Raw genomic sequence first — 15,859 nt, 5'->3', positions numbered from 1 at the left:
CCTGCTGAGCCTTTAGGAGACACTCTCTCTCCAGGCCACAGAATCTTAATGGCTCTCACCCAGTAACTATAGGCAGTGTCAGCAACAGTGTGAGTGTGTCCCAGGTCTGTGTCCACCTACCTCCAGCCTCTCGGGTGGAGGCTCATTCTGCAGAGTCCTCAGTGCTCTGGCAGTGGCATCGTGTTTCACAGTTTGTCTCATCTTTCCTTTCCCGTTAAACTGCTGTCCTCCCACAGAAAGCTCAACTTGGTAGAGTAACGGCGGAACTGGAAATGGGTAAAAGTACCTACAAATACAGGATGGGGCTTGAGTTTCCGGTTGGCAAGTCACCTATGCCTTCTTCGGCAAATCCCACATTTCCTGTACTCTGGTCTCATCACTGTGTCTGTCCGTAGCTAGAAACACCTGCTCAGCACAATGGAGGCTGCCTCAAAGCTCACACTGGCCCGCACCTGCTGCACAGTCTGAACAAGCAGGGTCAGAGTCACACTGATGTCAAGCTCACAGCTGACAAATGGTGTGCAAGGCTGTGCTGACAGGGTCCAGGAGGGATTGGGTGCCAGCTCAGGCAAACGTAGCTCACTTGACTCTTGAGCCTTCAGTCTGAACTTGCATGAAACCTTTTAGAAAGGGCCCTCATTGCTGACATTGCAGCAGCACCAAGTCCAAGAGTCTGCTTCCTTCCACTTCAAAGTCCACAGTTTGGAGGCTTAACCCTTCTCTACCTCGGTCAGTAGAAGGGAGGGATTTCATCACTGACATCACTAACATCTCACTCCTGACAGGCTCCCAGGCAGCAGGAGATCTTTCTGCCTCCATCTCCTGAGCGCTGGGATTACAGGCCCTCTGCAACCACACTAGGTTCTGGCACATGTCTTGTTAGTGTTGGTAGTATACAAAGCACACAAGTAGAAAAAAGTGAGTAGAGAGCCTCCCATGCTCACAGCATGCACTGCAGGGTCCCCAGAAGCAAAGGAAACACTGTGGCCAGACAGTGGGTGAGTGCAGCTGCTCGGGAGGAGCCTGCTCAGACCCGCCACAAAGGCAGTAGCTGAAGCAGAGGTTGCCAAGACGACACCAAAGGCACACCTTAACCCAGGTGGTGGGCCTCAGTCAGACCAAATCGAGACTCATGTCACAATTTACAGACATCACTTAGGTAAAGACCCAGCTATTTCCACCGCAAGCACATACCTGGGGGGATAGGCACCTCCGCGCATGCCATAGCTGTAGGTGGACTGCATCCGGGAGTGGGGGTCCACGGGCTTATACATTGGTTTTCTTTCCAGTTTCACACAAAGTGCATTGAGCTCAGTGGTAGGAGCTATACTTTCTGCAACACAAAAATCACACCAAGAACAGTTTCAGGCCCCGGACATAAATGAAGCATGGCCCTAAGTCAGACCCAGAGAATGTATTGCAAAGAGCCAAGTACACTAGCTACCCCTGGACATCCATCAGGAAACCCAAACCCACACACTGTACAGAACCACAGGAAAAACCTAGGAAGGGTGAGGCAAGTAGATTGTCTGGAGAAGGCAAATAAGGACCAGAGAACATCCAGATGTGTGTGCCCTGACATTACAGCGCAGCTGCACTATGGCCACAGACGACAGGAAACCCAGTTTTGTTTTCATGCACATCAAGAGGGAGTATTTACCTCAACATCGTCGACAGGAGAAAATACAGACTAGGGCTAGAGATGGTGCTCAGCACTAAGAGCACTGTGGTCCCCTCGTAAGACCAGCTCAGATCCCTGCAGCGCCGTAAGAAGCCTGGCTCTCACGCACGCCCTAACCCCAGCTCTGATAGGATTGCTGGCTTCCAACCTAGCTGAGAACATGAGCTGGGGTTTTAGGGATAGGTCCCATCTCTAATAAGTAGGCAGAAGGTGACATGAGAAATCACCTGATGCTATCTTCTGAATTCCACACATAGCACACAATCCACACGCATGTGCACACACACTGTCACAGAAACAAACAAGACATACATCACTCACCTTTAAATTTGCTCTCCTACGTCACCCAATTCATAAATCTTCACAAACCATTAAAACAGCCTGGAAAGATTACTGTCACTGCACAACCCACATTTTAAAATGACACTGTGAGTGGGAGGGGGAGTGGGCTGGGCAGAGGGCTCAGCCATCAAAAGCACAAGCTGCACTTCCAGGACCAAGGGTTAATTCTTTGCACCCACAAGTGGCCTCACAACTCTGTAACTCCAGTTCCAAAGGATCTAACACCCTCTGCTGGCCTCTGGAAGCACCAAGCAACAATGGTATGCAGGTAAAACACCTATACACATAAATCAATTAATTAAAAATAAGAAAATATCCCTTTCGGACTTTGGAGATGACACAGTAGGTTAAGGAACTTGTTGTCAAGCCTGAAGATCTAAATACAATCCTAGGCACTCTCACGGTAGATGAAAAGCAATGACAGCAGGTTGTCTCCCACCTCACATACAGCACTGTCATACAAACACCCACACACATACACAATAATAAACAAATCTTTAAAACAAACACTTTCACTGGGTCTAGTGAAATGGGCCTATAATCTCAGCACTAGGAAGGCTAAGACAGGATTGTAAATTTGAGACCAGCCCGAGCTGCCTATCTCAAAAACAGATACAGAACAATAGCAAACTCGACTAATGTCCATGAAAACCTGCGTTTAGGGGCTGGAGAGATGGCCTGGTGGTTAAGAGCACTGGTTGTACTTCCAGTGGACCCAGGTTTGATACCCCAACACCACATTGTGACTCACAACTGTAACTCCAGTTCCAGGGGATCTAACACCCTCTGCTGGCCTCCAAAAGCACCAAGTGTACAGACATGCATTCAGGCAAAACAGCAATACACATAAAAATAAATAATCTTTAAAAAAGAAAAAAGAAGAAGAAGAAGGTGGGTGGTGGCACACACCTTTAATTCCAGCACTCAGGAGGCAGAGGTAGGTGGATCTCTATGAGTTAGAAGCCAGCCTGGTCTACAGAGCGAGTTCCAGGACCAGCTCCATACCTACTGAGAAATCCTGTCTCAGAAAAAAAGAACTATCAATGGGCTTGCACAATCAAATGAGTTATTATTCTTCCTCATTAACAGAATTCCGTGTGTGTGTGTGTGTGTGTGTGAGAGAGAGAGAGAGAGAGAGAGAGAGAGAGACAGAGAGAGACAGAGACAGACAGACAGACAGAGACAGACAGACAGACAGAGAGACAGACAGACAGACAGAGAGACAGACAGACAGACAGACAGACAGAGAGACAGACAGACAGACACAGAGACAGACAGAGAGAGAGAGACAGGCAGGCAGGCAGGCAGACAGACAGAATTGCATTTTAAGAACAATCTCAACTGCTGGGTAGTGTTGGCACACACTTTATTCCCAGCAATGGAGAGGCAGAGGCAGGCTGATCTATGGGTTCCAGGTCTACAGAACAAGAAACCCTCCATCACTTTGCGCAGCTGTGACCCACAGACTCTCTCTAGAGCAGGGAAAGACCACCACAGAGAAATCAAAGGAAAAAAGGAAAGGTTCACCTGATACGGCCACAATTCACCACCAAGAACCCACCAGCCAACCCCTCCATCAAGTGCCTCCCAAACACATCCCTAGGTTCTTAACTTGCTTCTTGTTTGAAGCACTATGACCTACTAGCTTGCATGCAGGCAGTATTTCCTCACCCTTGTTAATCATCAGGAGACATAGAAACAACAGTGCTGATTGACAGATTATAAACAATACTGCCATACTAACTTGACATGATTCTACTAAAAACCTATGCTCTTGACAAGCTACACAGCCTTACCCAGGGAAAAGGTATTTTCATCTTGTTTTTCCTCAAACTTAAAAACTGTATGGGGGGCTGGGGAAATGGCTCAGCAGGTAAGAGCACTGACTGCTCTTCCAGAGGACCCTGGTTCAATTCCCAGCAACCACATGGCAGCTCACAACTGTCTGTGACTCCAGTCCCAGGGGACCTGACATCCATGGAAAAACACCAATACACATAAATTAAAAATTAAAAAAAAACAAAAAACAAAAAACAAAAAACGTATGGGGACAGTATGTCCCCATGACTCCTCTGAGACCACCCAGTCGGGGACTGCAGATTGGGATGGTGAGGAGGTATCTATCACTCACAGTGCAGGACCTATGCTTAGGAAGCCATCACACCATACTGGGCAGCGTCAAGACACACTTTTGAAAGGAGACTCTCTTGGCACAGACAAACAGCCAGATTCCTACTTTCTTGTACTTTGAGGAAATTCTTCTTCCCCAGCTGTGGCAGTAGCTGTGTGCTAAAGTTTTAAAAACTAGTCCCATCAGCTTCCCAGGGTGTCTCTCCAATATCAGCTACAATGAGAGCACAAACCTGCCTCCAGAGCTCAGGTGAGCAGCCTGCTGCTGACGGCTGCCCCACTTGGACCTTGGGCACTGTTAATGGATATGGTTTAAAAGGACTGTTAATCACCATAGAAAGGTATTTCTTCACTTTTCCTTGTTTTGAGACATTCTCACTATTGTGTCCAGGCACCAACACAAAGAGACACTTCAAATACAATTATGCTAATACTGATTTTTATTTTGTGTGTATGGCTGTTTTGCATACATGCATACCACATGGGCATGGTGCCCGAGGAGTCCGAAGAATGTGCAGGATCCCCTCCTGAAGTTACAAACAGTAGAGAGCTGCCATATGGTGCTGGAAACTGAGCCCGAGTCCCCGCAAGAACAGTGACTGCTCTAACTACTGAGCCATCACGCCAACTCCTAATCAGGCTTTTATCAGTCACCAAATAAACTGAAAAGACTGACTCAGTGACAAAGCAAGGGGCTGGAGATAGCTCAGATTAAGAGCACACCATGCTCATTCGAAAGACCTAGATGTAGTTCTTAGTATTCAGCTCACAACTGGGGGGCTGTCCACTCCAGATCCTACACAATCTCATGTGACTTGGAGTTTTAAAAGCCAAATACTCCAAAGAAAGCAGGTCTTTTCTTGATCCATTCTCCAAGGGTAAAACTAGAGGCAATTCTCAGTGAGCCAGGTGTGGTGGTACACATTTGGGAGGCAAAGGTAGGCAGATCAGGGCCTTCAAGACCAGCCTGGTGCAGGAGAAGACAGGCAGGGCTACACAGAGAAACCTTGACTCAAAAAAAAAAACAAAAAACAAAAGAAGGCCGGGGCGGTAGTGGCGCACGCCTTTAATCCCAGCACTCAGGAGGCACAGGCAGGCGATCTTTGTGAGTTCGAGACCATCCTGGTCTACAAGAACTAGTTCCAGGAAAGCCTCCAAAGCCACAGAGAAACTCTGTCTCACCCCCCCCCCCCGAAAAAAAAACCCAAAAGAAATAAAAGTAAAAGCAATTCTCTAAAATCTGTGTGGTCGTATTCTTACTCTTACCAGTTTGAAAATGTGTATTTTGAGCCACAGTCTCATGTTCGGCATATAAAAACCAGAACGCCTTCTCTGTACAAGCCATCAGGGAAGGATGGAGAGAAGTCACTTATCCCTAAGCTAGGCCTGCTCAGACACAAACATGACTCTGGCTGAACCCTGCTGACAGCTCACTCATTCACAAGGCAAATTTGGATTTTTTTCCCCTTGGAACTGAAAAGTAACCAAATTCACAGACATCATCAGCAGTATGACTTCTAGTCTCCCAGGGATGGAAAACTGCAAAGCATACCAGGAGTATATGCTTAGAGAAGACACAACCAGAATCATTCCCGACCCTCCTGTAGCCAAATAACCTAGGAAAGTATTATTATGTCTTCCAAAAGCAAGAACAGGGGCTAGGGATGTCATTTATTGAAACAGTGAGTTCCAGTTTTACACAGAAAAACCCTGTCTGTAGGGAGAGATCCTGGATACCTGTACCACTGACCACGCCTATTTGGTCACAGGTACAGAGGGATAGGATAAAGAGCAAGGAGAGGAGGCACTCTCTCTTTCCCCAGGTTCAGGCCAGGTGTCGGAGGCATCTGGGACTAGACTTCTCAGAGTGCTAAGTCTGGTTATTGGCTCCTCATGTGAATATCCCTGCTTAATAAACTGCCAGTTAATAACCTATCCCATGTTCGATCTTGTTCCTTTTCACCTGTCTTGACAAAGCAAGAAAACAATGTTTTTTAAAGGACATTTTTTGTTTTTTGTTTTTTTTCTTTTAGACAGGGTTTCTCTGTGTAGCCTGTCCCGGTGCGTACTCTGCAGACCAAGCTGGCCTCGAATTCACAGAGATCCACCTGCCCTCTGCCTCCTGAATGCTGGGATTAAACTGCTCACGGTATTTCATCACAGCAATAGTAACCCAAACTAACACATCAAGTTACCCTCTGATTGCCAAATGCATGCCACAGCACACACTCACACACATAAACACATGCAAACAAATAAAATATGAAATTTTTTGCTGATGGTACATGCCTTTAATTTCAGCACTCAGGAGGCAGAAGCAAGCGATTTCTTAGTTTGAGCCCAGCCTGGTCTACAGAACAAGTTCCAGGACAGCCAGGGCTATACAGAGCAAGCCTGTCTCAAATAAATAAATAAATGAAAAATTTCAATAAAAATTAATGAATGCTAATGACTCTGATCTTGTAGTAAATCTGGCCACCCTTACCTGATAGAAAACCTTGCTGATGCACCACAAAGGGACTCAGACAGAAAAGAGTTCTGTATCAGTTTTGTGAAGTCATTCAAAGGGCAAAACTTTGATAGAACAATGACCGTCCCAAGTGGTTTTTCCTGCTCATTTCTTCTGGCCAGCTGCCAAGAGTCTAAAACAGAGGTTTGGGTTGGAGCAGTTACGTGTCTATCTACCCCATCCAACCAGGTTCCCCATCTGGACACAGAAGTACAGAGGGTAATACTTCCTTCTGCTTCTTAAAGGTAAAGCAGGGCATCCCAGCACTACCTCTGGAAGCTGCCTGTCAGATGGGAAGCCAGCGGAAAAGAGGCAAGAATGGAGCCATTCACGTTGGACCCTTCTTTCCAGCTATGAAGTCATCTTCAACTGTGCTGGAGGATGTGATTCAGGGCTGAGAGCAGGTGTGGAGAGCAGGCAGCTAGCAAAGACTGAGCAAAAACACCAGTCTTTGTTCAGAATTTGGTTCCCAGAGAAAGCAGCAGATGCAATCTGAATTTGTACTTCAACGTGAGACATGGCCAGTCTCACAAAAATGAACTTGCGGACTAACAGCTTTCAGTGCAGCTAAGTCAGTGTTAGGAAAGTAGGCAGGGACCCGGCGTTGGTGGTGCACGCCTTTAATCCCAGCACTTGGGAGGCAGAAGCAGGCAGATCTCATGAGTTCAAGGCCAGTCTGGTCTACAAAGCAAGTTCCAGGGCAGCAATAGCAGTTACATGGAGAAACCTAGTCTCACAAAACTAAAAAAAAAGAAAGAAAGAAAAAAAAAATTAAAGTCAGGTCACAGGTCAGGCATAGTGGCTCACACCTTTAATCCTGGCACTACAGGAGGCAGAGGCAGGTGGATCTCTGTGAGTTGGAGGCCAGCTGGTCTACACAATGATTTCTAGAGTAACAAGGCTATAGAGACCCTAGTCCCAAAACAACAAAATAAAACAAAAAATTGGGGGTCTGGGGAGTTGGCTCATCGATTAAGAGAACTTGCTGCTCTTCCAGAGGACTGGGTTTGTTGCCAGCACCCCCAAGATGGCTCATAGCCATGGATAACTCCCAGTTCTATGGGATCTAATGTCTACTTCTGACTGCCATAGGCACTGCATAAGCATCGTGCACAAACATACATGCAGATAAGACTCATACACATAAAATAAAAATTTAAAGGCAGGCGGTGATGGCCCACACCTTTAATCCCAAGGCCAGCCTGGTCTACAGAATGAATTCCAGGATAGCCAGGACTGTTTCACAGAGAAACCCTGCCTTGAAAAACCAAGGAAACAAACAAATAAATAAATAAGTTGAGAGAGTAGAGCAATCCTATACACACTAAGGGTCATTTTTCAAAAGGCAGAGGAAGTTTTAGGGGAGATAAAAGTACTTTAAATAAAAAAGCATCATGGAAACAGGCAGCTAGGCAGTCTCCAGCATATACCAGCTAACCAGCCGTTCCCTGGCAGAGTAACCCCACAATGATTTTTACCACCAGGTCTCTCCCACCAATAAGCCACAGCAAGCAAATTACTAGGAGCAAACCCCCAAAGAAGTGCCACAGTGACTAGATTGAATGACCTCACTTGCCTCAGTCCCCAGTGTCGCATTGCACTGCCTTGTTTACTTTGGGAGTGGAACAAAAAACTGAGGGTACCCATCCAAGATGCAGACTGTTCTGAGTAGACAAGCTGCCAGTGTGGACACACAAGCCAGCAAGGGTTCAGAAATCAGCTGTGCCCTTGTTCTGTTTTTTCTTTCAGCTGCCCAATGAGAAAGAGCTCCCCCTCTCTCCCTGTCTTCCTAAAGTCTGCTTTACTCAGGCAGCCAGTCAGTTTACTCCTAACTTCAAACACAAGCCAGAGGTCACAGGCAGAAAAGGAATAAAACAAAGCCCATCCCAGCAGGATTACTCCACCCTGTAGCAGAACTTAAAGCTGAATGAATGCCTAAAAGTAGAAAGGGGGACCCAAAGGAATCCTTTTTTGCTCCTACTATATAAAGCAGGCCCACTGACATTTCCAACTCCAGTCATAAATATGTGAGGATTTTAGCTCAGAACGAAAACAGGCTTTCAATGAGACTGCCCCTAAAATGCTAGTCTCAAATACACCTCAAAGAGCTAACGAGTGGTTGAAATAAGTAGATAAAAACTGGAGAGAAAAAAAATATAGGTGGCTCAGTGAGTACTATTTGCCAGGCAAACATGAGGACCTGAATTTGATTCCCAGCACTCACAAAACACAGAACATCTTATCATCCCAGTGCTGGGGAGGTAAAGGCAGGAAGGAACCCTGAGGTTTGCAGGCCAGATGGTCTAGCCAAATCAGCAATTTTCAGATTCAAAAAGGAGAGCCTGCTTCAATGAATGAATGGGTATACTACAGGAGGAAGACCAGTGTCAAACTCTGGCCTGGCCACCACTGCCCCTCCATGACACATGGGAGAAGGGGCAGTTAGTTAAAACATAATATACAATACTTGATAAGCTTTAAATTCCCATGTAAGTCACACTAAAATTCACCAGGCTAGGGGTGGAGGTTAGTGAAGATGTACTTGCTGAGCATACAGAGGGCTCTAGATTTAGTCCTAGAGCCAGTCAAAAATATCAAAAATTAAAATAATAAAAAACACCAAACAATACTCATTTGTCAGTCACTCTTTAATTACTTGCTAATGTAGCCCTGGGTGTCATGTTTAAGCTAAAGAGAGAATGGGAGACACTGGTTATCAAAAGAAAACAATTCTGTTCCTCCAGGAACATCTCGCAATGGCTGGATATTTTTGGTTATTACAGTCGATTAATGCAAAAGGGCCTTATATATCTAAAGGGTAGAGGAACCAGGGGCACCAGTACAAACATCACGGTTGTGAAAAGAGAGAATGCACCGTGTAGTCAGTTACTCAGAGAACAAAGCTCTCCACTACTGGCATGTGTCAAGTTCAAAGCAGTCCTAGGGACCATGGAATTCCAACTGCTGCAGCTGAAACCCTACATGGAAACTGATTCTCTTTAAACCTGCTCTTCAGGGTTGTTTCCTAGCAGGTAGGTGAAAGATCAAACTGTCTGTCTCTCATAGAAAGCTTTGAGCACATGTTCCCTCAGGCCTTATCGGACACCTCCTTCTCCTGCATTGTCTACTGAAGGAACATGCTTGTCTTCCTTTCAGGCTGACATTTACTGACACACAAGCATCTCAACCGCACAGGGGAGCTTAAGCGTTACAGATCTGCACCTTCAGAGCACAGGGGCCTCACTCATTATCAGCTTGCTGACACAGAACATCATAAGAGCTGCCAGGCCTGGTAGCACACATCTTAAATCCAAGCACTGGGGTGGCAGATGCAAGCGCATCTCTGTTTGAGGTCGGCCTGGTCTAAATATGGACTTCTAGGCCAGCCAGGGCTACAGACACCCTGTCTAAAAACAAACAAGCAAGCAAACAAAGTTTCACATGGTCTCACTGAGAAAAATGACACACATCCATAATCTCAGCACTCATATGAGACAAGAAACACATTTGATGACAACCTGAACTACACAGTGAGGTCTTGTCTAAAAATAAGTAAAATTATGCACACATACAAACACACACATAATACACACATACACATGCAAACACATACCTTGATTGGCAAATATCACTTTACAAGTGTAAGCACTTCTTCTGGATGTGCAGAAAGAACATGAGCGTGTAGACGATTACACGTAGCGTGCTACAAAGCGGCTGGGTATAAATGTGCCCTCCACACTCAGCAGTGAACCTGGGACCACCTGATGACGCCGAGCCCACCAGCAACAGTTCAGAGAGGCCGCCATAATTATCTGCAATAGCCATTAGTCTTACGGACTTTCAAACACAATTTCCAAGTCTTATTGGCATACACTTTTGTCTTGGTTTGGTTTTGTTTTTTTGTTTTTTGTTTGTCTTTAAAAAAAAAAAAAAAAAAAAAAAAAACAAGGACTCTACCTATTCTAGGCTGGTCTCGTGGCAGTCATCCTGCCTTTACCTCTCCAGTGCTGGGAATCATAAGCATGTGGAGGCAAGCTCAGACAAGCCCTTAAAAAAATACCGGTGTGGGGTGTGGGGGGTGTGTATGTGTACACCTGAGTGCAGATGACCATGAAGGCCAAAGACGGCATCAGGGCTCCTGGAGCTAGAATTGCAGGTGGTGAACAACCAACCTGGGATGCTGGGAACTAAATTCAGGTCCCCTCGAAGCATAGGAAGAACTTTTTTTTTTTTTTTTTTTTAAGTTTTTCGAGACAAGGTTTCTCAAGTGTAACCTTGGCTGTCATGGAACTGGCTTAGTAGATGAGGCTGGCCTCAAACTCACAGAGAACCACCTGCCTCTGCCTCCTAAGTGCTGGGATTAATGGCAAGCATCAACACCACCTGGCAGGAAGAACTCTTAACCACTAAGCCATCACTCCAGTCTAAGACCCTATTGGAGACATTTTTTTTTTTTTCTAATTGCAATTCAGTTGTTTCCTAAGAGTAAAACTCACCTCTCAGTGATGTTTTCCCCTCCCTTCCCAGGAAACAATCCACTGACTCCACTATTATCCAAACACCTATAGCAAGGACAGTCATGAGCACCGATGTGTGTCAGTCATTAGCATCCTACACAATAATCCCTAAACAGATTGAAGGTCAACATCAAGCCAGTGTTCCACCATAGTCCTAGATACATACATAATTGCACAAGAAAGAAATATAACCAAACAACTATAAAACATTCCACTATTAGCTGGTCGGTGGTGGCACACGACTCCAAAGCTACAGAGAAACCCTGTCTTGAAAAATAAAAATCCGTGCCAGGTGTTGGTGGCCCACGCCTTTAATCCCAGCACTCGGGAGGCAGAGGCAGGCGGATCTCTGTGAGTTCGAGACCAGCCTGGTCTCCAGAGAGAGTGCCAGGATAGGCTCCAATGCTACACAGAGAAACCCTGTCTCAAAAAGCCAAAAAAAAAAAAAAAAAAAAAAGAAGAAGAAAAGAAAAAGAAAAATCCCATTATGTACTTGGTACTAAAGAGAAACAAAGACAGGGAAGGAGAGTTTGACAACAAAACTATCTACAATTGATGCCTGGAAACACCTGACTGCTCAGGATTTCTGCACCCAATTCAAGCCTTGAATATAATCCCTATCACCTTGGCCAGAGTCAAGTAGGCATGGGAGGATTCTCCTGCACAAAAGTGTAACTGCTGGGTGGCCTGCTACAAACAAACAAACAAACAAAATCTCCTAGGATCTAGAGCAGTGGTTCTCTACCTCTAGGCAGACTGGGACCCTTTAATACAGTTCCTCATGTTGTGATGACCCCCAACCACAAAATTATTGTCATTGCTACTCCATTAACTGTAATTTTGGTACTGTTATGAATCGAAGTGTAAAGATCTGTGTTTTCTGATGGTCTTAGGTGACCTCTGTGAAAGGGTCATTTGACTTCCCCGAAAGAGGGGAAGAGGCACTGGTTAAGAGCCACTGGGCTAGAGAGATGGCTCAGTATTTAGATCACTCGTTGCTCTTAACAGAGGACCCAAGTTAGATTTTTAGCATCCACATGGTGTCTCACAACCACCCATAGCTCTTTTTTTTTTTAATTTTATTTATTTATTATGTATATAACATTCTGCTTCCATGTACATCTGCACACCAGAAGAGGGCACCAGATCTCATTCTGGATGGTTGTCAGCCACCATGTGGTTGCTGGGAATTGAACTCAGGACCTCTGGAAGAGCAGTCAGTGCTCTTAACCTCTGAGCCATCTCTCCAGCCCCCCGCCCCTTTTTTTATTTTTCACCCATAGCTCCTTTAAGGAGATCAAACATTGTCTTCTGACCTCCACAACCACCAGGCAAACAAGTGGTGCCTGCATATGCATCCAGGCCAAAACTCATACATATAAAATAAATACATCTAAGTAAAAACACACTTCCTAAATGAAATGTCATCATTAACTGTTCCTCCCAAAAAAAGTTACACCAAACAAAAGTTAAATTTTTAATTCCAAGGCCAGGCATCACCAGTGGCACACACCTATAATCCATCACTCAGAAGGCAGAAGCAGAAGGATCTCCTTGATCAGGTTCTAGGACTACCAGGACTACACAGGGTCCCTGTAAAAAAAAAAAAAAGGTTTGATCCCAACAACCTTCCCATCCATAAATTTCATTTTCTTTTCTATCCCTAGAACTTCACCAGGTTCTTATTTTTCCCCTTCCCTACAAGTTTTACAAATAAATCCAACAGTCTTGGAAGGTGCTATGCAATCTGTCAAGAGAAGGAAGAAACCAATGGTTCTATCCAGCTGTGAAATCTAAGAACTACAATAACCAGCATAGCAAGCTACCCCTGAGGGTGTAACAGAAGCAGTCATACCTGGCAGGTAACTTAAGACTTTGAAGCAGAAAGTTCATGCCTGGTCCTAAAAACTTAACTGACTACCCAGCACTAAGGGGTCATGGATCTCAGAGGGGAACCTAACCCTGCCACTTTGCTAGACCAGCATAATTCCTAACTGCATTCCAAACACTTATCCCTGGGGCTGGAGAGATGGCTCAGTAATTAAGAGCACTCTTCCAGATGACCTGAGTTCAACACCCAGCAGCCACATGGTGGCTCACAACCATCCATCCATAATGAGATCTGGTGCCCTCTTCTGGCCTGCAGGCACACATGCAGGCAAAACATTGTATACATAAACAAATCAATCTTAAAAAAACAAAAACAAATAAATATCCTCATATACACAATAAATGTAGCTAGTAATCCTCACCAAAGAAGCTTCTGAAAAACAGACCATAAGAGAAAATCACAACTGGTGAAAATGCAGAAAATAACTGGTCATGGGTGTGCACCCAGCTGAGGAATCTACAACACAACTCCTGCACCCAAGGCTCAGGGTAATCACAGGGGAGGGAGAATAAAGATTTTTAAAGCACATTATATTTAATAAAACCAGCTGACAGCAGGCATGGTGGTCACACCTTTAATCTCAGTGTCTGGGAGGCAGACTGTGAGTTCTAGGCCAGCCTGATCTACACAGTGAGACCCTGCCTCAAAAGGAGGGGGACGGAGAGATAAGTGTGAATTAGAGAACAGAAATGGTAACTGTCAGAAGGACAGGGCAGGGTGAGTACGGCGTATGCACACAAGGTACAATGGAATACATGTACGTGAAAAATGGTGCAGTGAAGCCCAGTATTTTGTACACACACACACAAAAAAAAAAAATTTAAAAAAGGAAGGAGCACTCGGGAGGCAGAGGCAGGCCGATCTCTGTGAGTCCGAGGCCAGCCTGGTCTACAGAGGTAGTTCCAGGACAGCCTCCAAAACAATAGAGAAACCCTGTCTTGAAACCTGCCCCCCCCAAAAAAGGGGGGGAAGAAAAAAGGCCAGTGCTGGTGGCGCACGCCTTTAATCCCAGCATTGGGGATGGGGGGACAGAGGCAGTCGGATCTCTGTGAGTTCGAGGCCAGCCTAGTCTACAAGACCTAGTTCCAGAACAGCCTCCAAAGCCACAGAGAAACACTGTCTCCAGGGAGAAAAAAAAAAAAAAAAAAAAAAAAGGTAAGGGAAAAGTAGCAGTAAGTATCAGCTAGAACTCCTTGCCTTGCAATTCTGTGTTTTCTACAGTTTTGGCTCATTTCAGTCTGCCTTCAGGACAGCTTCAGACAATAGAAAATTGCTGTTTACTGCCTAAACTCTACAAGTCAAATTACAAGCTTGCTGCTGCTGCTTCCCCCATGCCCATCTTTACAGCTCAAGTTCTAGCTCTAAATAGTAAAATATGAACAATTCTAATCCGGAAATCCAAAATGTTCTCAAGAGATTCCAGGCAGGGGGCTACAGAGATAGATGGCTCAGTCAGTCAAGTGGTTGTCATGAACTCGAGGACCTGAGTTCCACTCCCAGGATTCACACAGTAGAAGAGAAATAACTGCCACAGGCTGTATTTTGATTTCCACATGTATAGGCTGTGACAGTTATGCACACACAGGCCTGCACATGAGTGCAAAGTTTTACACACACACACACACACACACACACACACACACATACACACTTTGTTGTTTTTGAGACCAGATTCTGAGATTCTCCATGTAGCCCTGGCTGTCCTGGAACTCACTTTGTAGACCAGGCTGGCCTCAAACTCACAGAGATCCACCTGTCTCTGCCTCCCAAGTGCTGGGATTAAAGTTGTTCACCACCGCCACCGCCACCGCCGCCACCACCGCTTGCCCACACATAGTTTTAAAACAGTTCAGCACAGCACAGTAGGGAGAGAGACAGGCAGGTGCCTGGGGCTTGCTGGTCCACAAGCCTAATCAGTAAACTCAAGGACAGTGATTATCTCAAAAAAATACAGTAGGGATGCAGATACAGGCAGGTCTTTCTGAGTTTGAGGCCAGCCTGGTCTACATAGCAAGCTCCAGGACACACAGAGCTACATAGAGACCTGTTCCTTCCTTCCATCCATCCATCCATCCATCCATCCATCCATACATACATACATACATAAAAGATGCATAGGGTGGGGCCAGAGAAACCACTCAGCTCAAAGGGGACACTAACCTTACAAGCCTGAGGACCTGAGTTTGAGCCTTGGGAAGGAGAACTGACTTCCACAAGTTGTCCTTTGGCAGTTACATGCACAAAGTACATGTGTATTCAGACACACAAACATAAAAAATAAACAACTGTTGCAATAATAAAGGATGAGGTTGGAGAGATGGCTCAGGACTGCTCTTTCCAGAGGACCTGAATGGGGTCCCAGAACCCCCATGGAGACTCATAACCATCCGGAACTCTGGTTGAGGGATCCAACGTCTTCTTTTGAATTCCACAGGCACTAGGCACACTCATGATGCATAGATATACATGTAGACACAACACTCATTTGCATAAAATAAGTGAATCTAAAAAGTATATAGCAGGAATAATAAATGCAGCCCTTTTCCTCTGTTGCATTGTATCTTGCTACCATGAAGCATAAGCTGTGTCTAAACCTGGACAGAGTCTAAGAACTTAGATCTTGGGGCTGGAGAGATGGCTCAGAGGTTAAGAGCACTTGGGTGTACTTCCAGAGGTCCTGAGTTCGATTCCCAGCAACCACATGGTGGCTCACAACCATCTATAGTGGGATCTGGTCCCCTTTTCTGGTGTGCAGGCATACATACCAGCAGAACACTGTATACACATAA

General features: G+C 45.4%; 1 protein-coding gene across 3 annotated transcripts in view; it reads right to left on the bottom strand.

The window, feature by feature from the left end:
• Positions 1–15,859, bottom strand: part of Stau1 (staufen double-stranded RNA binding protein 1) — a 39,532-nt gene that overhangs the window by 13,736 nt on the left and 9,937 nt on the right. For 2 of the 3 annotated variants that reach the window (XM_027423369.2, XM_027423370.2), the window contains exons 2-3: positions 1,195–1,333; positions 121–286 (exon numbers count right to left, since the gene is read on the bottom strand). In XM_027423369.2, coding sequence (XP_027279170.1) covers positions 121–286; positions 1,195–1,274 — 246 coding nt within the window. In that variant the 5' untranslated portion in view covers positions 1,275–1,333. Of the gene's footprint in view, positions 1–120; positions 287–1,194; positions 1,334–6,638; positions 6,661–15,859 lie in introns of those variants that run through there. The other variant, XM_035446716.1, reaches the window with a different exon arrangement.

The sequence above is a fragment of the Cricetulus griseus genome, chromosome 6 (assembly GCF_003668045.3).
Source record: "Cricetulus griseus strain 17A/GY chromosome 6, alternate assembly CriGri-PICRH-1.0, whole genome shotgun sequence".
NCBI lineage: Eukaryota > Metazoa > Chordata > Mammalia > Rodentia > Cricetidae > Cricetulus > Cricetulus griseus.
The sequence above is the reverse complement of the archived record's forward strand: the minus strand, read 5'-3'. Positions and strand labels throughout refer to the sequence as shown.